Source organism: Marmota monax, unplaced genomic scaffold, assembly GCF_021218885.2.
Source record: "Marmota monax isolate L192 unplaced genomic scaffold, Marmota_monax_Labrador192_F-V1.1 WCK01_AAM20220418_F8-fsc00076, whole genome shotgun sequence".
NCBI classification, from domain to species: Eukaryota; Metazoa; Chordata; class Mammalia; order Rodentia; family Sciuridae; genus Marmota; species Marmota monax.
Window position 1 is genome coordinate 8,763,221 of NW_026692843.1, and position 21,474 is coordinate 8,784,694.

Genomic DNA, 21,474 nt, shown 5'->3' on the forward strand with positions numbered 1-21,474 from the left:
TGGCATGGGGACTAAGCCTTCCACACAGGGGCCTTTGGGGACATTCTAGATTCAAACCAGAACAGCCAGGAGCAAGCAGTCAGCATCTCCACACAGAATGAGTTGGAAGGTCTGGGGAAGGGCCACTACAAGCCCCTCCCTGGACTCCAGAGGGAAATGGACGGGCAGACATGCAGAGACGCACGGCAGGGCAGACCCAGGCCCCACTGTGGAGCCCTTGGTCCCCTCACCCCTGGTTATGGGGATCCTGTGCCGGCCACCTGGACACAGGCACACCTTTTAGGACCTGAGCTCCTGGCCACAATCGAAGAACAGCCTATGTCCTGGTGGAGCTGCGGCCAAGGCTGAAGCTCTGCCTCCTCCCCCATCTGCGTCTCTCCGAGAGTGCCCACACCTTTGCTGGACCAGCGCCGCAGCCCAGCTCCCTCAGAACCTCCCACCACCTCCTGTAGGTGGGGCAGTGCACCAACACGAACACAGGGGGTGGCCGGTGAGGAGCACTGACCAGGACAGAGCCTTGGAGTCCAGGTGTCTGGTGGGTGGGTGTGAGTCAGTGTGTGTGGTGTGGCTGGCATAGTATTTATTGTGTGACTGTATGACTGAGGGTGGGGACGTGTATGTGTAGCTGTGTATATGTAAGCATGTGTGATGTGTGTGGACGTATGTGGGCATATATTACTGCATGAGTGGATGAGTGTGTTTCTGTGCATGTGTGTGCATGCATGTGTCTAGGTGGTAGGTGGGGACATGTGGGCTCATGTGTGCAAGAGTGCGTGTGGCAGCTGTGTGCCTGTGTGAATGTGGTGTTGGTACTGGCCATTGTGTCCCAGGGAGCCTACGCAGGATCTGCAGTGGCTCAGCGTGGGGAGGCTGAGCAGGGTCCTCTGTGCTGCGTCCTCTGTGTGAACTGCCCACAGCTAGTGTCTGGACACATGTTCCCGTCATGCAGGTGTGGCTGAATGTCACGTGACCATATCGCAGGCTGGCTACCTCGTCCACTGGGCGGCTCCCTGGGCACTGGAACATGGCCTGTAGGCATCCAATGCCTCCACGGTCCCGTGGCTCAGCCTGTGCACAGTTCGGTGTGCTGGCCAAGCTGTGAGCCTGCCAAGCCAGGCTGTCCCTGAGCAGGTGGCCGGCTGGGCACAAGCTCACAGGCTCTAACCAGCCTCCCGGGAGCACAGCCTCGTTCCAGCGCTGCATAAGCAGACACCTGCTTCAGGCCACATGCTGGGGTTCGCCAAATGATCACAGTTTCGACTGCCAGAGAACAGTGGGATGAGTCTTTTTAAAAAAAAAGACCAGGCCAAGAGGGGAGTGTGGTTCAGTGGTGAGGGCTTGGGTGGGACAAGGAAGCACAAGCCCCTAGGTTCCAGCCCCACAAATAAACAGGTAAATTTTAAGAGGCTAGAGCGGGGTTGGGGGCTGGGGCTGGGGCTCAGCGGTAGTGCACTTACCTGGCACGTGTGAGGCACTGGGTTCAATTCTCAGCACCACATATAAATACATAAATAAAATAAAGGTTAAAAAAAAAAGAGGCTAGAGTGGGATGTGGGGGCCCTGCTACAGGCTCAGCACTCAGGAGCAGCTGCACCCAGGAGCGCAAGACCAGCCTGAGAAATCCTGAGACTCCATCCCATAAGTAAAGATCATAAATGGAAAAGTCCTGCCTGAAACTCCTTTCCGACCCATGAAAGACTGCTGCGAGCCACCTGCTTCCTGAGAGCCCTGCTCCATGTTGGGCGTGTGGCCTGCCTGGGGCAGCCCCTCTGTGGGCTCACGGAGGCCTGTCTTGGCAGGAGAACGTGTCTCTGGCTGACATCCTCTCCCTGCGGGACAGCGGCCTCAGCGAGCAGGAGGCCTGGGCTGTGTGCCTGGAGTGCAGCCTGTCCATGCGGAGCGTCGCCCACGCGGCCATCTTCCAGACGCTGTGCATCACGCCCGACACGCTGGCCTTCAATACCAGTGGGAACGTGTGCTTCATGGAGCAGCTCAGCGGTGAGGCCAAGGGCAGGCTGCTGGGTGGGCCCGGCGGGGCAGAGGCACCCTCCTGGGGTGAGCCAACAGCCATGTGGATGGAGCGCAGACCCAGAGACCAGGGTCCTTTGCAGCCCGATGGGATCCTCGGCCCGAGGTACCACAGAGGGTGAAAGGCGGTTGCCCACTGGACTTGGGTGGCTGGCGGGCTCCCGCTGCCCCAGGCTGTCACACATGCCCTCAGAGAGCCCAGTAGGGGCTGTGCCAGCCTGAGCCACCCACCATAGCCCCCAAGGGGCCCTGCTCCAATGGGAGACCCCAGAGCCTCCTCTCCCTACTGGTCTGTGGGGAGTGGCCACAGGACACAGGGGACCTGACCATGAGGCTACCTGTCTCAGGTGGACGGGCGCCCTGCACTGTTCCCAGGGAGAGCAGAGCTGCTGGGCCACTTCCCAGGTGCTCCTTCAGGAAGAGGGACAGAACCCTTGTCCCCTTCCCCTGTAGCATGGTTAAGGGTCCTCTTTTTAACCACTGCTTCTCCCAATGCCTGGACCATCCTCCAGTGGGGCGGGATGGAGAGGTGGACATGACCCGGGCACCAGTGGCCTTCCTGACTGCTCGGAGGTTCCTGGCTGGGTCTGGTCAGTGGGTCTGTCCGCCTGCTCCTTCACAGGTGATTAGAACAACGCCTTTTCTTTTCCTCTCCAGATGACCCCGAGGGTGCCTTTGTCCCCCCAGAGTTCGACCTGACTGGGAACACCTTTGAGGTACGCGCTTCAGGAGGGCAAGCCACTGAGCCCCGAGCTCCTGCTACCTTTGGGGGTGACCTGGCCACCCTGGCCACTACGGCGGGCTCCAGACTGGCCCCTGAGTGCTCCTGCTGACCCCAGGGGAGCTGCCTTTGGGCCCCATCTTCAACCTTGAGGACAGTGTGTGTTTGGAGGGGTGGCCTTGGGCCATTTGTCCTTACTGTGATTTCCTTTCCTGCTGAGAGCATATCAAGTGGCCTCTGAGGACGTCCCTGCAGGCTGCAGATAGGGAAGGGGAGAGGGGGGCTGGCAGGGAAGTGGCCGAGTGCCTGGGTCCTTCTGTGGGCAGCAGGCAAAGTGTCCTCCCTCGCTGCTGCAGCGTGTGTCCTCCGAGGGCTTCTACCCCATGGCCCAGCAGGTATTCGCTGATGTTTCCCACCAAGAGCTTCAGAGCTTTGTTCTTCACACGTAATCTTTTTTTTCAATATTTTTTAGATGTCAATGGACTTTTATTTTATTCATTTATTTATATATGGTGCTGAGACTCGAACCCAGTGCCTCCCACATGCTAGGCAAGCACTGTACCGCTGAGCCACAACCCCAGCCCCTCTTCACACTGAGGCTGCTGTTGTTTTTTATTCAACTACAATTAATAAACAAAATCTGGGCATTTCACGGTGTACCAGGCCACGCACTGCCCAAAGTGCACACCACTGAGTGACTAAGTCAGACTAAGCAGTCTGTCCACTCTTTCCCAGTGTGACACAGGGACCCCTCTCCTCCTTCCGCATCCCAGGCAACTTGCCAGTGCAGTTAGTGGACCGGCTCCCTGCCATGGGAGCAGACTCTGTCCTGTGGCGCCCCAGGTCCATCCCTGCACTAGAACTGGCCTCTAGATCCCCCAGTGCTCAGCAAGCCCTGTGCCACGAGGGCTGTGCCTGCAGAGTGGTGCTGCTCCGGCACTTGATCCCAGGTGGATTCTGGACTCCGCTCTGCAAGTCCCAGGAAGCTCTGCTGGCGTGTGGCTTTAAGTTAGATTCCGGGTCTCCTCTGTGAGCATCTGACAGCTTTTTACCTGCTGTGGTCTTTTTAACATCTTAGCAACAGCTAAAGCTTTTACCTGTCATGGGTGTGAGATTTTTATTACATTTATTCTCAGAAATTCGTTACATTCTGCTTCTCTTCTGAAATGGACGTTGTGTTTTAGTAGCACTTTCTCCTGCTTGTTGCTAGTCTACAGAAGGACAGGTCGCTTTACCACCCTAACTTTAAACCCACCCATCTGCAAACTCCCGTGTTGTTTCTAGTAGTGGACAGATTCCCTCAGCTCTTCATCTCCAACCTAACCAGCAGGGTTACTCCCTGGGGCTGCCTTCCTTGGGTACTCTGTGCTGTGAGGAACGGTGCTGGGCCAGGGTCGAGGCACAGTGCAGGTTCCTCCTGTCTGGGGAAGGATTGCCCCGTCCAACAGTGCGCCCCACCCTCCCCGCAAGACACTGGCCCTGCTGCACTGATCACGTTGATCACCAGTGCCGTTGCCCGCGTCTGTGAGGCGTTCCTTTGCTGTCATCCAGATTGACTTTACCAGCCAGGCGCCGTGGTGCACTCCTGTCATCCCAGAGCCCGGGCAGCTGAGGCAGGAGGATTGCAAGTTCAAAGCCAACCTCAGCAATTAATTCAGCATTGCCCTAAGCAACTCAGTGAGACCCTGTCTCTAAATAAAATACAAAATAGGGCTGGGGATGTGGCTCGGTGGTCGAGTGCCCCTGAGTTCAATCCTCAGTACAAAAAAAAAAAAAAAAAAGAATGACTTTACCTATTTACTTCCTGGTATTAAATTGCCCTTTCCCACCGAGGAAACTGGCCAGGTGTCCTCTCTCCTACATGCAGTGGAGCTGGACTCAGGAGTGTGCTCTGTGAACCCCCTGCACGCTCCGTGGGTGCTGGTGGTCTTCCCTCTCTGGGCACCGGGGTGGTCCGAGGCCTGTCTGTACAGCCTGTTTTCCCTGCATGTCTAAGAAGGGGATGATCTGTCCTTGACAGTCCAGCAAAGCTCGCTGTTTCCCGGCAGAAACGTTCATTGTCACAGCCGATTATTAATAGTCACAGGACTAACCTGGTTTGTGCTCTTCCGAGTGGGCTTTCTGGTCAATTTCAGCAGATGACAGTGGGCTCAGGTAGAAGGGTTGGCTGCAAGTGATGCCCTCCTGTAGCCAGGGGTCCTCAGGCTGCCACCTGCACCCAGAACGCCAGTCTGCACCTGCACTTCCCCCTCCTATCGGCCGCACAGCATTGCTTTCTGGTCTGTTCAGGGTCTGTGCTCTCTCTTGGCTGCACACTCTTTTATGTTGATCACTCTGTCTCCCTTTACTTGTTTTGAGTTTGGGGTCTGTTCCTTTTCTAACCTGAGTTGGACCCTGCTCACCCATTTTCAGTTCCTCTCCCCAACATCCGTGTTGACAACACAAGGCTATGAATTTCCCTCAACGAGTGAGTTTTGCCACATCCTGTGAGCTTTGCCACATAGCGTTTGCTTCTAAGAACTTGATTTCCACCAAGATTCCTTCTTTAGCCCATGAGTCAGTCAGTCTTGTGAAGGGGTTGAGCTTTTCTTACTTTTCATTGAGATATGTATACAGAAAAATGATACCTGAGCACACAGCCCCATGGGTTCTCTCAACTGCATATCCCTGTAAGCAGCATCCACACAGCCAGAGCGGGTGTTTCCACCATCCCTCAGGGGCTCAAGGGCACACAGAGCTAAGAGCAGCTTCTCTGTGCTGTCCTGCTTCCCAGGGTGGACTCAGCAGGGCTGGCCAGGTGACTCCCGTCATGAGCATGGGGTCACTGGTGGGCATTCAGGCCCAGCAGCCCTCTCTTCCCCCTGAACTCACTACGCCTTTCTTTCTACTCCTAACTCCTAACTCGGTCGCACTGTGGCTGCAGAGGGCTGTCTGTGTGCTGTAGTTGTCTGTGGTTTGCTGGGGTTCTCTTTGTTGAGAGGTTCGTGCTCCCTGGGCAGGACGCAGCTTCCTGTGATGTGACCCCAGCCCATGCGTCTGGCTGTGTCTGGGTCTTCTGTCGCACTGGTCTGTTTTAACTTATTGCCCACTCACCCTACTGGCTATCGAGGTGAGTGCATTGAGATCCAGGCTCTGCTGGCGGGCAGACATGGCTCTCTCCATAAAGGGTGCTGAGCTCCCGTGTCTGCAGAGGCACTGAGGCCCCCCCGGCCAGAGCCACCCAGCTCACAGGAAGCTCTCCAGGAGGACAGTGGGGGGCAGCAGGGCTCAATGTATTTTTAACCAGGGAGCACCCAGGGAGCTGGTGGGTGGGGAACAGAGGAAGGGCCCCAGGTCCTCACCTCAGAATTGTCGAATGACAAGGAACTTCTAAGTTCCCAGATAACAATCATGGTTCCATTCTTCTACCCCCAGAGCAGGTGGGTCCTTCCTACCTTGCCCTGTGGAAAGGCCCTTCAGGTGCACCAAGGCCTGTTCCCACGTGGACAGGGGGCCCATCATCCCAGCCAGCCTGAGGTGCCCGGAGATCTCTGATCTGTCCCAGATGAACTTGGCTCTGGAGCCCTCAGCCAGGAGCTGCAGGACCCCTGTATGACCTAAGTGCTGCACGTGGCCTCAGGAGCGCAGGGCTCAGATGCACCTCCACCTGGACAGCCCTCGCCCCGTTCAGGTGCACACCAAGCCAGAAGCAGGTGCCCATGGCCAGCTCACCCTCCAGGTGCCATGCTGCTCTCAGGAGCGTGTGGCAAGGCCAGGTGGACACCACGGAGAGGCACCCTGCCCGGCCTCCTGGGTCTCTGGACTGAGGTACTAGCCCTTTGGGCCGAGGCTGCTGGCTGCACCCAGGCTGAGCCACCCCATCCCTCACCTGTGCCCCTCCTGGTACCCCAGACCCCATTGTCCAGTCATAGCGTGATGGTGCTGATCAATGCAGCTGGGCCCTGCTCCTTCCCTGCTGGCCTGCCCCCAACACACACACACACACACACACACACACACACGCACGCCTCCCTGTCGCTCCAGCCTCAAGAACAACCTCCCCCAACCCTTACCTCCCCCAGGCGTCCTCCCCCAACCCATCCTATACTCCAGGCACCATGCAGCTGCCCCTCCTGGGGCCATCTCCGCTCCACCTCTGAGACTGACCCCTGGGCTCTTTGAATCCCCGGACACACCGAACACCTTAGTCCTTGCTCAGGAGACCCCACAAGTTGAGCTTGCTGGGCGCTGGCCCTGTGGGCCTCCTCCAGCCCATGACCCTGAGCACTGTGGGTCCAGGGGTCCAGCCAGGAGACGGGCTGTGTGGCTGGTGTGTCACCCACCCAGGGCCTGTGCTCAGCAAGTGCGGGGCACAGAGAAGCTGTGTGGATCTGAGTGGACACTGGCCAGAGGCCTAGGGGCTTGTGAGACAGACAAGGTGGAAGGTGGTAGAGGGCAGGGCTATGGCCTCCCTCTCTTGCCTATGTCCTCTCTAGCCATTCTCAGACCCTGTGCTCACCACTGCCCCTGTCTTTGTGAAGGACGACACTCAGGATCCCCTGAGGTTCAGAGAGGGTCTGTGGTTTGGCCAAGGCCTCACAGCATGTGAGCAGAGACCAGGCCATTATCCCTCTGCCAGGAGTGGGGTGGCTTACGGTCCTGGTGTGAGCACGAGGAGACAGGACAGACTCAGGACGCTGCAGTGACACGGACCCTGTGCAGGGTGCATCTTGGACGAGGCAGAATTACCTTGTCTGTCAATACGTCTGTGGACCTAGACCCCAGAAGAACAGAGAATGTCAGAGGCCAGCCGAAGCAAGACACGTCCCCAAGCAAATGGCACCCTCTTTGGCAATTACCAGCTAGAAATGAAGCTTATATGTCCCATAATAATAGCCACAAAGCCCACAGAAACCAGGGTGCCAACAAGCAGGAAGGACTATGATGCAAGAAAGCAAGCCAGAGGCAGAGAGCCCACACTCGGGCATGGAGTATCACGTGGAGGCCCTGGGTCCCTCCCAGCAGTGGGAAAATGGAGTGTCCAGTCACCTGTTGGTTAAAGAGAAAACTAACAAAAAAGATAGGCCATGGCTCGGCAATAGAGAAATTATTCTGCAAAAAAATTGATCTCCCCCAAATTAATATAAGAAGCCACTGCAGTCACAGCACAATCCCAGCCATTCTGGTTTGTTCTTCAAGTGCCCAAGGTCCAATGGCATCGCGTGGCACAGGGGACAGCAGGCCGCTGTCGGCCCCACCAGGACCTGGGGCCGGCCTTCGGCATGGTTGGTGTCCTGGTGTGGACCACAAGGAGGGCCCACTCTCAGGCGCACAGTTAGGAAAGCCCCCACTTTCTTTTTTCTTTTTTTTTTATTGGTTGTTCAAAACATTACAAAACTCTGGACATATCATATTTCATACATTAGATTCAAGTGGGTTATGAACTCCCGTTTTTACCCCGTAGACAGATTGCAGAATCACGTCGGTTACACATCCACATTTTTACATATTGCCATATTAGTGACTGTCGTATTCTGCTGCCTTTCCTATCCTCTACTATCCCCCCTCCCTCCCCTCCCATCTTCTCTCTCTACCCCATCCACTGTAATTCATTTCTCTCCTTGTTTATTTTCCCATTCCCCTCACAACCTCTTATATGTAATTTTGTATAACAATGAGGGTCTCCCTCCATTACCATGCAATTTCCCTTTTCTCTACCTTTCCCTCCCACCTCATGTCTCTGTTTAATGTTCATCTTTTCCTCCTGCTCTTCCTCCCTGCTCTGTTCTTAGTTGCTCTCATTATATCAAAGAAGACAGTTGGCATTTGTTTTTTAGGGATTGGCTAGCTTCACTTAGCATAATCTGCTCTAGTACCATCCATTTCCCTGCAAATTCCATGATTTTGTCATTTTTTTAGTGCTGCATAATACTCCATTGTGTATAAATGCCACATTTTTTTTATCCATTCATCTATTGAAGGGCATCTGGGTTGGTTCCACAGTCTAGCTATTGTGAATTGTGCTGCTATGAACATCGATGTGGCAGTATCCCTGTAGTACGCTCGGAAAGCCCCCACTTTCAAACAAAAAGCAAACCCGCATTTTCCCTGCTGTTGTTGAAGAGTGCCTAGGTGGGGCAGCGTCGGGGGCCTGAGTCTGCACCACAGGGCCACTGTGGCTGGACTGGACAGGGGTGCAGAGGGTGCTGGTGGGGCCTCTGGGACCCTGGAGCGGCATGGCTGCTGCTGCTTCCTCCAGGAACAGTAGCCTCAGTGGGCAGTGCCCTGCCAGACTGACAGGTGCCCTGGGTCCTGAGCACAGCAGAGGGTGCCCTTGGGCAGAGCCCGAAATAATGGCTCCTTGCTGCCACAGGCTCACATCTACTCTCTGGGGGCCACACTGAAGGCTGCCCTGGAGTACGTGGCGGAGTCCGAGCTGGAACCCAAGCTGAGCCCAGACCTGGAGGCGCTACTGAGCCAGATGCAGGCAGAGGACCCCAGGGACCGGCCTGACCTGGAGGTAAGTCCGCAGTGTCTGCCTGCCGATGCCCACAGCTGATCCCTGCCCAGCCCGCCACACGTCTAATGCTGCACACCCAGGCACACATGCACACACTCACACACACACACACACAGACCCCAGAAGCCTCTTCGGGGTCCCTCAACCAGAATTAGGTGGCACTGCATTGTACTAACAGAAGGGCACGACTCTTAGTGTGCATGTTTGCAGTAAAGGGTTTGCCTTACAGTTGGCGTGGGAAAACAGAATCCCGTTCTCTGCCACCCAGGACACCTTGCCTTTTTACACAAAAGGTGCATGTGGTGGGCAAGTGGGCAGCTGGGGACGGGCCACCTTGGAGCTTTGTCTCAGGAGGGCAGCCTCTCTGCTGAGAGACCAGCCTCACTGAGCGGCATGCGCATGTCCACAGAGCATCATAGCACTGTGCGAGGAGAAGGTGCAACCCGGGTCCTCCTGCCGCCTATGCCGGAGCCTCTCAGCTGTCGGGAGGAGGGTGCTCTCCATTGAGTCCTTTGGAGCGTTCCAGGGTAAGCACATGCATCCACACACGTACCTGCCTGCACACATGCACACACATGCACTTGTAGGCACGCAATGTGCATCGAATGTGCACACACATTAAGATGCAGGCACACTCACACTTGCTCATACCAACACCCCTACAAACACCCACCACATCACATAGTCACATGCATGTGTGCTCAAGGAGAGCTGTGTGCACCCCACAAACACAGCTACGCTCACATGCGTGCAGATCCACAAGTCTATTCACACTCTACACAAGTGTGCAAATGCATCTGCATGTCTGCATCATGTGCCACGGATGCCACACTGGCATGTGCACACTCATCCAGTGACCTGAGCAAGACGTGCAGGGAGAGCTGAGCACTGGGCTCACACTCAGAAGCCACCGAAGCTGGTACTGTCAACCTCTGCCTGCCCCAAACTGCCCTGCAGAAGGAAAGCCCTGCGTCCCACACGCCCCACGCCCACACCACAGGGGTCTGCAGACACCTGCTGCTGTGTCTGGGGCTTCTTTGCACGTGTGGGACTCTGGTAGAGTCTGGGGAGCCTCAGGGACTTGAGAAAGGGGTGTGCAGGGCCCGGTGGCTGGGGGTCCTCCCTGCTGAGAGTGGCCACCTGCATTGCTCCCACAGCAGGGAGGGTTGGTTCTGAGGTGCAGAACCGCCCTGGGAGGGGTGCTACTGAAGTAGGCCGCAGAGTCCCATAGGGCCAGATGCATGGAGGACTGCCCCGGGATTATGTCCTGTCCTGGTCAGCGTGACCTGTGCACTCGTCATGGAACCAGGAGGAGCTGGGGACGGGAGGCTTGGACAGGCTCGGGCCAGCCAGGGAAGCTCTGCTTGGCAGGGCAAGGGAGGCCCTTGGGTGAGCCCAGGAGGTCTCTGGGCTCTGCCCTGAGGGAGGGGTGGGGTCTGGAGCACAGGACGGGAGTCCCCCACCTGTGAGACCTGTGCTGGGGGCTCGGTCGCCATGGTGGCCACCCAGCAGTCACAGCCGCTCAGTGGTAACCACCTCCTGCCAGACGTCGGGGAGAACACTTGGAAGGGAAGACCTGCCTCGAGAAGCTCGGGCCCCAGGAGGCCTCCCGGGGACTCCAGCACTGGCCCAGAGGCCCTGCCCACGCCGGAGAGCCTTCCCCAGCCCACCACACATGAAGACCCAGAGCAGGAGGCCATCCGGGGCCCCAGACCCCCGCCCACCAGGCCACTGCTATCAGCCCCCATGAAAAATGGAGAGAACCCTGGCCGGGAAGGACTGGCCAGCCTCGTCCTGGACAGCAAATGTCCCCTCCACGAGCTGGACAAAGATTTCCTCAGGCGGAGCCTGAGGAAAGTGCAGACATTCCCAAGGCTGCTGCCGAAGGGCCCCGAGGCCAGTGCCCTCTGCTTCTCACTGAGCAGCCCCAGGAACCATCTGAGCGTCTCTGAACTCTTCCCCCCGGACCCCAAGGTCTTTCTGGAAGGGAAAAATGGCCTCCCTAGCTTCAAGGCACAGCCCCAAAGCAGACTGTGGTCAGAGCAGGAGCCCAGGCTCCAGCTGGAAGGCGCACCGGGTGCAGGCCTCAGAGCGGACCGGGGGCTGAGGGCCTCAGGACAACAAGAGACCCCACTCCCTGGCCAGGAACCTGCGGAGGAAAGCCCCCGACCCTGTCCCACAGAACCCGGAGATGCAGGCCGTGAAGCCCAGACTCCAGGGGACGTCGAGGGGATTCCCAGAGGAGCCAGGCAGCCGGAAAAGGCAGCCACAGAGCAGGTGGGTGGGCGAGGTGGGGTGGGTGGGGAAGGCTGGGGCCTGGAGCTGCCTGTTTTTGAAGGAAGCTGGAATGTGCTGGGGTGGGGGCTGCGGGCACTATCACCCCAGGTGCCGCCTCAAGCCAGAGCCCCCCCCAGGGTCTTTGGAGGTGGGTGTTCATCTCTGAGTGGCCAGGAAGCAGCCTCCAGCCCTGCCAGACCAATGTACCCACCGATCAGCACATCCTGGGGCTGGATTTTTGCAACAGACTGAGGCTGGCAGCTGGGGCTTGGGGGCTGTTTCCCCAGTTCTCATCCCAGGGCCTTCCCTGTCCTGCTCTTATGATTGCTTTAAAGGTTAGAAACCACAACTGGGCTGAGACAGCTCACTGTCCATCCTGGCGCCGGAAGGTGCTGGCAGTAGCTGAGCCTGATCAGCATTCTGGTCAATTCCAGGATTCTGCATCACACCAAGATGGGGCCTGCAAGGCTGGGGCTTCAGACAGGACAGTGTACCCCAGCCAGAGGGGTTCCCCCAAGCAGGACAGGGTCCTCAGACAAGACAGGTCCCCTGGCATGGAACCCTCCTTGTGAGGGACAGAGGGTTCTGCTTGGAACCAACCATTTGGGAGATTTGTGTAGTTTTCAGCATTGCCATAGACCATCAGAATAGCTTACGTTTTTAGCCCTTCTATTCAGTCAGGGACACCTGAGCTAGTTGGAACTAGCAAGTATATCATTAATTTTTCATATTTGTCAGTTTCTTGTTACTATAACAAAATACCTGAAACAGGCCACTTGATTTTTAAAAAAAAAGGTTTAACTTGGCATACACCTGTAATTCCAGCAACTCAGGAGGCTGAAACAGGAGGATCACAAATTCAAGGCTGACCTGAGAAACTAAGAAAGACCCTGTCTCAAAATAAGATTGAAATAAAGCAGGGATGAGGGAGGGGCACTGGGGATGTAGCCCAAAGCCTGCCTAGCATGCTGGGGGCCCTGTATTCAATCCCCAGTACAAAAAAGGAAGAAGAAGAAGAAAAGGGGCTTATTTAGCTCACTGCTCTGGAGGCTCAGGTTGAGGGCCGCATCTGATGGAGGCTTCTTGCTCACGGGGCATCATGTGGAGAGGCAGGGAGTGTGTGTCTCCGGTCTCTCTTCCCCTCTGAAGCCACAGGGTTTGTGGGCTCCCCCCATGACAGTGACTCTGCACCTCCCCAGCCCTCTGCCAAACACAGGGCCGGACTCCATCCCATCCTCTCACACCTGGCAGTGGGGACAAAATGCCTGCCGCTGTGGGGCCTCAGACCCACAGCACAGCACAGAGCTCCCGCTGGCTGCTCAGCCTCCTGAGGTCCATGTCCCCAGGCCTGGTGCCCCTCAGGGCAAGGACACTGAGCCAGTGGCACAAACAGGCCTGTCCACTGGGCAGCACCCAGGCTGGAGGACAAGGTGACAGCAACAGCCCCTTTCCACCAGGCTCTGTGGCCCAAGGGAGAAGGGGTGGGCAACTGGTCACATTGTCCTTCCTGTTCCCACGGCGGGGAAGGACACCCCAGGGAAGCACGCAGCCATGGCACCGAGCCTGCCTGCTTGGGCCTGGCGCAACCCATGCTCAGCCAGCTCCCACCGCGGCACACGTGGCCCCAGCACCTCCCGGGGTGGGACACCCTACATACAGGGCCTCGTCATGCCCACCTTCCAGACTGCGCGTCACGGCCGGTGGCAGAGTGGCCCGTCAGAGGGCAGCATGCGGAGTGGCTGGGCCAAGGTCTCCGGCCGGGCACAGGGTAGCACTGACCAGCGAGTGCTGCTCCTGCTGAGCCATCAGACAGAGCTGGGGTCAGGCCCCCTGGCCCCCGGTGTGGGGGGCGGCCTGTCAGTCACGCCCACCCCAGTTCCAGCCCCAGCAGGCAGGCCACGGGTCAAGAGAGGCCCACACGGCCATGAGCAAGGAGGAGCTGAGGCACTGAGGCCACATGTGGCTCAGCCTTCAGGGGTACCAGGGGCTGCACACAGGGTCCCCAAACTTCCGACACCCAGGCTGGCAGTGCTGGCCCCAGCTCATACGTGGAGGAAGCACCGGAATCCAGGAGTTTCTGTGTGAAACACACAGACCTTAAGACCTGCCTGGGCCAGCCAACAGCCCAGACCACTGCACAGCCACCTGCCACCCGCCCCGCGCCCGGCCCCCACCCCTCATCACCCCCCACCAGCCACCTGCCCGCCAGTCCATCTGGGCTCTGAGAAGGGCCCCAGCCAGTGTCTGTGCAGGAGGCATGGGGTCCATCCTCCAGGTCCACATGTCACCGTGTCTTCTTGCCCCCAGAGAGCCACGTCCTCACCCCCGCCCATGGACAGTGCAGGGACTGTCACATGGACGTGCACACTGCACCCTGCCCCACCCAGTGTCCAGGTGTGCCCAGAAGCAGCATCGGGATCGCCCGGCCGTGCCCTCGCCACTCTGGCTCTCTCGCGGGCGCTGTGCGTGGAGTGGAGGTGGCTCTCACCTGTCGTCTCGTGGAAGTGCTTCCCCAAGGCGGCCTCACAGGACAACTCTGCCCCCCACAGAGCCTGTCCCTGCAAGACCTCCTGTGCCAGCTGGGCCGGCCCTTCCGGGAGTATGAGCTTTGGGCCCTGTGCCTCGCCTGCCTCCGAGCCCTGCAGAGCCACAGCCAGCACCCAGGTGACCTGGGGCCCGGGGCAGCTGAAGAAAGGCTGGGGCGGGAGTGTCCACACTGTGACCAGGATGCGGAGCAGTGTCCACACTCTGAGCTGGGGGAATAGTGTCCAAACAGTGACCAGAACGGGGCAGTAGAAGTGTCCACTCTGTGAGCTGGGGGCAGCAGTATCCATACTGTTAGCAAGGACAGAGGACAGTGTCCATGCTGTGACCAGGACTGGGAGCAGTGTCCATGCTGTGAGCTAGGGAAGGGGGCACTGTCCACAGGTGAGCTAGGGTGGGGCAGTGTTTTGCACTGCGTGTGGCCTCCCAAGCTGGACCCTGTTGGACCATAGGACAGATGGGTGGTCATCTGTGTTCTCAAAGCTCTTGAGGCCGTGACAAGAAGGGTGTCTAGAAGAGATGGAGGGTTGGGCACGGTGGCCTCTCTTGTCATCCCAGTGACTCGGGAGGCAGAGGCAGGAGGACCCCAAGTTCCAGGCCAGCCTGGGCAGCTTAGCCAGACCCTGTCGGTGTAGAGTAAGAAGAGAAGGGCTGGGTGCAGCCCTGGGGCAGACCACTTGCTCGGTGTGTCTGGGGCCTTGAGATCCAGCCTCCCAGGTCAGCCTCCCCGGTCAGTGCACAGCGTGGACCACAGCCCAGTCCTCTTGGTCCTGCCCTTTTCATCCCCAGCTTGATGAGGGCACTACAGCAGTGTCTGCCTGAGGCCCTTCTGCCTGGGGGTGGAAGAGGTGGCCCAGGACCTCTGTGGCAGGAAGAGGCTCAGGTAGACTCCTGGCGTGCCCTGGGTGACCAGGCCCACAGGAGGCCTCTCCTGACCCGCATTCTGTTGCAGCCTGCCTGTGCCTGGACAACGTGTTGGTGGCCGAGGACGGGGCTGTGCTCTTTGGGCCACCCCCTGACAATGGTAGGCACACGGGCCGGGGGCCCCTGGGGCCGAGCCCCCGTGGGCACACCCTAAGCTGTGTTCTCTCCTAGGCTCTTACAACTCGCTCTTCCTGGCTCCCGAGGTGGCAGAGGAAAGGCTGGTGACAGAGAAGGTAATGCCCAGCTCCTCAGGCCACCTTCCGCACCTCGACAGAGCCCACACCCCTCTCCTGTGCGGTGCCCCCTTCGGTGCCTTGGCTTGCCTGGCAGGCAGCTGGGCAGTGCCCAGCACAGGCCTCCTCCAGGGCACAGGCAGAGCCAGGGTGGGGTCCTGGGCGAGGCGAGTGTGTGTGCCGGGCTGCCCCTGGCTCTGGAGGGCCGAGGGCAACGTCAGGAGTACTTAACACTTGAAGTACAGTAAGTACAGCATTCAGTACCGGGTCCTCCACTCGGGGAGGTGGAGGGCGCTCCAGAGGCTCCCGGAGCTGGACACTCCTCACACCCGAGTCTGCAGGGAGAGGACAGGCAGCTGGAGGGCTCCCCTGAGGAGCTCCCTAAGGGGCAAGGCAGGGCCTCATGTGGAGACTTGGAGCCAAAGAGGCCGAGCTGGGCAAGCCCAGTGGGCAGACGGAGCTGGTCCCCCGCCAGAGGCAGCAGCGGGCGGTCTAGACGTGAGCCCCCTCTGCAGCCCACACCACAGAGCGCGTGCCACCACACTGGCCAGCAGAGACAGGAGCAGGCCGTCACCCTCACAGTCAGTGGGGACCACAGCCAGGCAAGGCCAGAGGTCAGGCTCCAACAAGATCGGGGTCCCAACAGGAACACAGGTTTCCAGTGGAGATCCCCCCAAAGAAAGCGCCGGAGGTCCCCACTGGAATGAGATGGTGTGGGCTGGGTGACAGACGCCAGGGGTAACTAAGGGACGTGGGAGCAGCCATCCTAACAGGGCTTCAGTGAGCAGTTACCAACAGGCTGGAAAAAAGGACAAAACGGAAACAGGAAGTGACCACAAAGAAAGAGAAAACAAAGTGCACGTTTTTAGAACTAAGTAAAAAAAAAAAAAAAAAACCGACTGCGTGGGCTGGCGGGCTGGCTCAGTGGTAGAGCACCTGCCAGCATGCTTGAGGCCTGCACTTGGTCCCAGCAGCACGCGCACTCGAGATGGATCAGCAGATGGGCTTGGGACGGAAAGGACACGGGAAAGGACTGGTGCAACCAAAGACAGGACCACAGACGTGACACGGTGTGAATAAGAAAGAGGAGAGAGACTGAGAGCTGCACAGAGCCTGAGGATTTTGTGGGAACACGACAAAAGACGTAGCACCATGTCATCAAAATCCTGGAGGAGAATAGCAGGTGGGGCAGAAAAGGTACTCAAAGAAATCATGGATGGAAACTTGCCAGCTATGGCGGAATGCATAGACCTACAGATTCAAGAAGCTAATGAGACCCAAACAGAATAGATTCCAAGGCATCCACAGCACAACAGCACAGTCGACCCCTGCATGCTGCAGACCAAAAGAGAAAAGAGAGGGAACCACAACTGCCGTGCAGGGCAGCCAACTCGAGGGCACCTGCCACATGCCCACAGGCTCCAGGCCTGAGTGCAGGGGGCCCCGTGGCCAGCACAGGCTCTTCAGAAATGGAGGACAGGGCAAGACAGCCTCCGGTGAACGGCAGCTGAGGACTCGTGGCCAGCAGATCCACTCTGCAAGAATGGCTAATGGAAATCTTTAAGCAGAGAGGAAAATGGAAGGAGGAGGAGGAAGGCAGGAGATGCTAAGAAGAACACATGTGGCCACCCCAGTCACCCCAGCCAGCAGGGGACTGAGGCAGCAGCGTTGCCAGTTCAAGGGCAGCCTGGCAACTTTTTAAAAAAAGGTTGGGGAATGTGGCTCATGGTAAAGCAGCCTGGATTCAATCTCCAGTAACTCAAAAAGACAAGAAATACCATAGATAAAATGGAATTTGATGGAAGAGAAGAGAGAAGACAGGAGTTACCAGCACCAGAGAGAACAGAGGGGCATCTCGAAGGCCTGCAGACGTGGAAAGCACAGCCTGGGAGGGCTACCCACAGCCCTCACCCACTCCGGAGGCGCAGATAAAATGCCCAGTTCTGCAACAGCAAACCGCCACCACCCAGGATGAAGCAGGTCACCCGAACAGCCCATTAAGTATCGAGGACATCGAGTTTATAATTTTAAAATTCACCAGAACATATCTCTAGGCCAGATGGTTTCACTAGAAAATGATGCCAAGTGTTTAAAGAATAATTAACACCAGTTCTACACAATTTTTTTCAAGAAAGCAGAAGAGAAAAATGTTTCCCAATTCATTTTATGGAGTTAGTATCACCCCGATCCCAAATTAGACAAGAGTACCCCCCCAAAAAAAATCAGTATCTCTCACGAGAATGAAGGCACATGCAAATGTAATGCAGCAATATAAACAGCAGTCATACGCCTCGGCAGAGGGGTTCTATTCCAAGGATCCAAGACTGCTTCAATACTTGAAAATCAGTGCAGACAAGCTTATTAACACTACAGAACAAAAACCCACAATCGTGATGATTGATGCAGAAAAAGCATCAGACAGGGTCTAACGCCCATTCATAAGCTTACAAAAAAGAAGAAAAAACTCTAGAAAACATAGAAATGGAAGAAACATCTTCAACTTGATAAAAAGCATCTACCAAGAAAATAAATAAATAAATGCAATAAGCAATCCGCAGCTAGTGTCATAGTACTCGGTAGCCAAAGACTGGACGTTTTCCCCTAGATGAGAACAAGGCACCACCCTGAGCTCTCGGGAAAGCATCTCAGATGTGGGCTGCGGGCTCCTCATCAGACCAAGCGGCTCCTGTGCACAGGGAGCAGGCACCTGTCGAAGGGCCTGCTGCTAACTGCAGGCCTGCACAGCTGGGCAGGTGTCCAGAGTACCATGTGGGCAGCTGCCTCCTCGCACTGCCCACCAGCTACCTGTGAAGACAGAGGGGGCGTCCCAGTGGAGCTCTTCACATTCCCATGTTCAAAGCCCAGACCCGAAAGGGGGTGTTAGCCATGCAGCCCCCAGGCCATGCCCCGGGGCTCCCCTGGGGGCTGGCTAGGGTGGACCCCCAGGCTCCAGGCTGGTCCTGGCTCCAAAGGACTATGCCTTAGTGCCCCTTAGGACACCAGGTCTGCCAGGCCTGGCGGGGCCCAATGGCCCAGCTGCCACCATCCTCTTCTTTCCGCCCTGCAGGCTTCTGTGTACTGCGTGGCCGCCGTTCTATGGACCGCAGCCAAGTTCAGCATGCCCCGTGAGCAGAAGCTGGCCTTGCCACGCAGACTCAAGACCCTCCTACTGGACATGGCAAGGCGCCACGCCCCTGAGCGGCCATCTGTGGCTGAGGCCATTAAGGTAACCACAGGGGTCATGCCCTGCTCACAGTCCCAGGGCCTTCAGGCCACTGGGCAGGGAAGGGAGTGAGTCTCATTCCTTGGCCAAATCCATGTGGGCAGTCAGAGTGGGGCTGCCCCACAGCCCTGGACCTCTACCTACTGTCCCTCCTGCTATGCAGGCTACCAGCTGCGGTTGTCCTGTATGTGCAGGGACTGGTCCTGGCCAGACCCACAAGGCTCTGTAGTGAGACCCTCTCCTAGTCTGGTGCCTCTCGTCTCCGGCCCACAGAGGTAGCAGAGCCAGGGCAGCCCCTGGCACCTGCCCCGAGTGTCAGCAGGGAGACATGGAGCTCCTGTTCGGTTTCTATTCACAGCTGCACACGGGGAGGGCAGACCCCAGAGGTGGAGTCTCACTGAGGTCTTCCTGGCTCTCGCCCACCCCCCTGCAGCATCAGGGCACACGGCTGGTGTGGTAGGGCTGAGGCCCGAGCCACCCACTGGCCTGCCCAACCTTCTCCCTGCCCTCAGGTGTGTGGCAGCTACCTCCTCCAGCGAGGCATGGACAGCAGCAAGATCCTCGCCCACCTGCGGGTGTCCACCTGCAAGGTGAGACAGCACTCCATGCTCAGGTGACCTCACAGCGGGCACCCCAGGGGCACTGGACTCCCCAGTAGGCAGCGAGTTTGGCTTGGCCAGTGTCTCCCATCCCATAATGCTTCCAGTCTCACTGATGGGAGCACAAGGGAGGCCTCCGTGCGGGCCCCTGCTCTGAGTCTCAGGAGCAGAGGCCCTCCGTGCTGGGCTTCTCCATCCCTCAGAAAGTTCCTCGAACTGGAAGCATGGGCAAGTGTCCACACTGCACCCCCAGTGATCCCTGATGAGTTTTCTACGGCCCCCTGCGCAGGTCCACCAGGAGGAAGAGACCATCAGCCTCCAAGACGCCTTCTCTGTGGTTGAACTGAAGCCCCGAGCAGCACCTGCTCCTCAGCCCCGAGCAGCACCTGCTCCTCAGCCCAGCCCAGGTGGGTCTGCCAGCCCCCTGGAAGTCCAGCCCCGGGGGGTACCTGGCTCCCAGACCGGGACGGCGAGCACAGAGGGCAGCCTACCAGGCCTTCCTGCCCACTCTCCACTCCAGACTCCCTCTGCTGCCCAGAACTGGGCAGCCCACCCCTCCCATGCACGCTCCCAGCCCAGTCCTCACCCGGCCCAGCTCGGTGCTGCCGGCTCCCTCCCAGCAGCTCCTCCACCCCTGGCTGCGGCCAGCCCTCCAGTCTGTCGCCTGGCCTCAGTCCTCCCCAGGCATGGACACTCCACCTTCCAGGCCCTCTGGCCAAGCCTGACAGAGGTGGCTCTGGGGAGGCATACAAAGGGCACAGTACCCAGTCTTGGGGCACAGTGAGCTGGGGGCCCCTAGGTGCAGAGTCACTCTAGAGCATCTGCCAGCCCCCTAACCACCCTTCTCCCCACCGGCTACCTCAACCACCCATGGCCCCAGGCTTTCTGCCAATCAGCAGCGACACCAGGCTGGTGGCTGTGCCAGGGCCTGTGCCTCACCCGCCCTCCAGCGAAGGAGCCAGAGAGCTGCCTGAGGCCTTCAGCTCTGAAGCCACACACTTTAAACCCATCGTCCTCATGCAAGACTCAGGTGTGGCCAGGTGAGCATGCCCACCCTGGCTGGTGGTACACAGCACGTGGGTGGCCCTCCTGAGCACTCTTCCTCTCCCCACAGGGACCAGCTTGCTGTGTCCTCAGGGCCAGCCAACCAGGCTGAGGAGAGGAGCATCCAGCTGGACACAGAGGGCAAGGGGAAGCAGGTAGCCCAGAATTTCTCGGGGGCCACCAGCCTGGAAACACCTTGCCACTCAGAGTGTGGTCCAGGGCCACAGGGAGCAGCCCCAGAGCCTGTTGGGGACCAGGAGAGCTCCTGCCAGTCAGGCCCTGACCCAACCAACCAGCCAGAGGAGGCCCCATCAGCAGTGCCTGGGTCTCCGGGCCCTGCCCTGCCCCAGAAGGCGCTGGCACTGCCCCCCAACCAAGGGCCTGATGGGCAGGCCCTGGCTGGAGTCATTTGGCCCCCAGGGCCCTCCTCAGCCAACCACAGCCCATGTCATCCATGCAAGCCACCCAGGAGCAAGGCCACAGAGCCAGAGGGTCCCCAGCCGTCGACTCAGAGCCCCGCCCTGGCTGCACTGAGTCCAGACAGCCCCAGGGGCCCAGACAGACACCCCGAGAGGCCCCGGACAGCAGACCGCAAGATCTCTCCGTCCAGTGTGGATGCGTCATCCCCCTCCAAGAGGACGGCCTGCCCCTCACTGCAGGAAGCTATGCGTCTTATCCGCGAGGAGTTTGCCTTTGATGGCTACCTGGACAACGGGCTGGAGGCTCTGATCATGGGTAGGGGCCACAGGCCAAGAGCAGCCAGAGGAGGCAGACACTGCCCCAGGGGGAGGCTTGAAGGGCAGTCTGGAGCCCCACTCATCAGCCCTACCAAGGGCCACCAGGGGCCAGGGACAGCACCTGGCAGCCTCGGGTGGGAGGCAGGTCTGGGGAGCCCACCCTGTGTCTGCCCACCTACACCCAGCCCTCTGCACCTCGAGACCACCTCCTCCAGGTGACTGGAGCAAGAGAACAAGAAATGCCCAAGGTACCCTGTTGTCCACACAACCAGGGGAATATATTCACGCCTTGAAAGACCTCACCTTCGCCACCTTCTGTGGAGCCATATCTGAGAAGTTCTGTGACCTCTACTGGGATGAGCGGCTGCTGAAGAATCTCTTCAAGGTGGTCAACCAGCCAGCCTCACCCTCCGAAAGGTGGGTGTGCAGGCCAAGACCACCTTCCAGGCCCCGCCCCCCAGGGTGACTGCACACATGGCCACTGGCCACGGGGTGCTTGCCTGGGAACTCTGCTACCTGGGGGGCAGGCCCACCCTAGCTCGTGGTTCTAGAAGGTGTTCTGACCTGTCCCTGAGTCCTGTCCAGCAAGCTTTGTGGGGCCAACGCCCCAGGAGGTGCAGGCTAGAGGTGAGAGGTCCCACCCTC

General features: G+C 58.4%; 1 protein-coding gene across 5 annotated transcripts in view; it reads left to right on the forward strand.

Annotated features, from left to right (window-relative positions):
* Kndc1 (kinase non-catalytic C-lobe domain containing 1) overlaps window positions 1-21,474 on the forward strand; it is a 48,312-nt gene that overhangs the window by 5,086 nt on the left and 21,752 nt on the right. For 2 of the 5 annotated variants that reach the window (XM_046448876.2, XM_058580771.1), the window contains 14 exons: window positions 1,800-1,998; window positions 2,686-2,744; window positions 9,102-9,248; window positions 9,658-9,775; window positions 10,795-11,525; window positions 13,913-14,189; window positions 15,022-15,093; window positions 15,165-15,226; window positions 18,294-18,452; window positions 18,962-19,039; window positions 19,338-19,455; window positions 19,929-20,088; window positions 20,163-20,827; window positions 21,102-21,246. In XM_046448876.2, the coding sequence (XP_046304832.1) occupies window positions 1,800-1,998; window positions 2,686-2,744; window positions 9,102-9,248; window positions 9,658-9,775; window positions 10,795-11,525; window positions 13,913-14,189; window positions 15,022-15,093; window positions 15,165-15,226; window positions 18,294-18,452; window positions 18,962-19,039; window positions 19,338-19,455; window positions 19,929-20,088; window positions 20,163-20,827; window positions 21,102-21,246 (2,990 nt within the window). The remainder of the gene's footprint in view (window positions 1-1,799; window positions 1,999-2,685; window positions 2,745-9,101; window positions 9,249-9,657; window positions 9,776-10,794; window positions 11,526-13,912; window positions 14,190-15,021; window positions 15,094-15,164; window positions 15,227-18,293; window positions 18,453-18,961; window positions 19,040-19,337; window positions 19,456-19,928; window positions 20,089-20,162; window positions 20,828-21,101; window positions 21,247-21,474) is intronic. The other 3 variants (XM_046448877.2, XM_046448878.2, XM_058580772.1) reach the window with 3 other exon arrangements.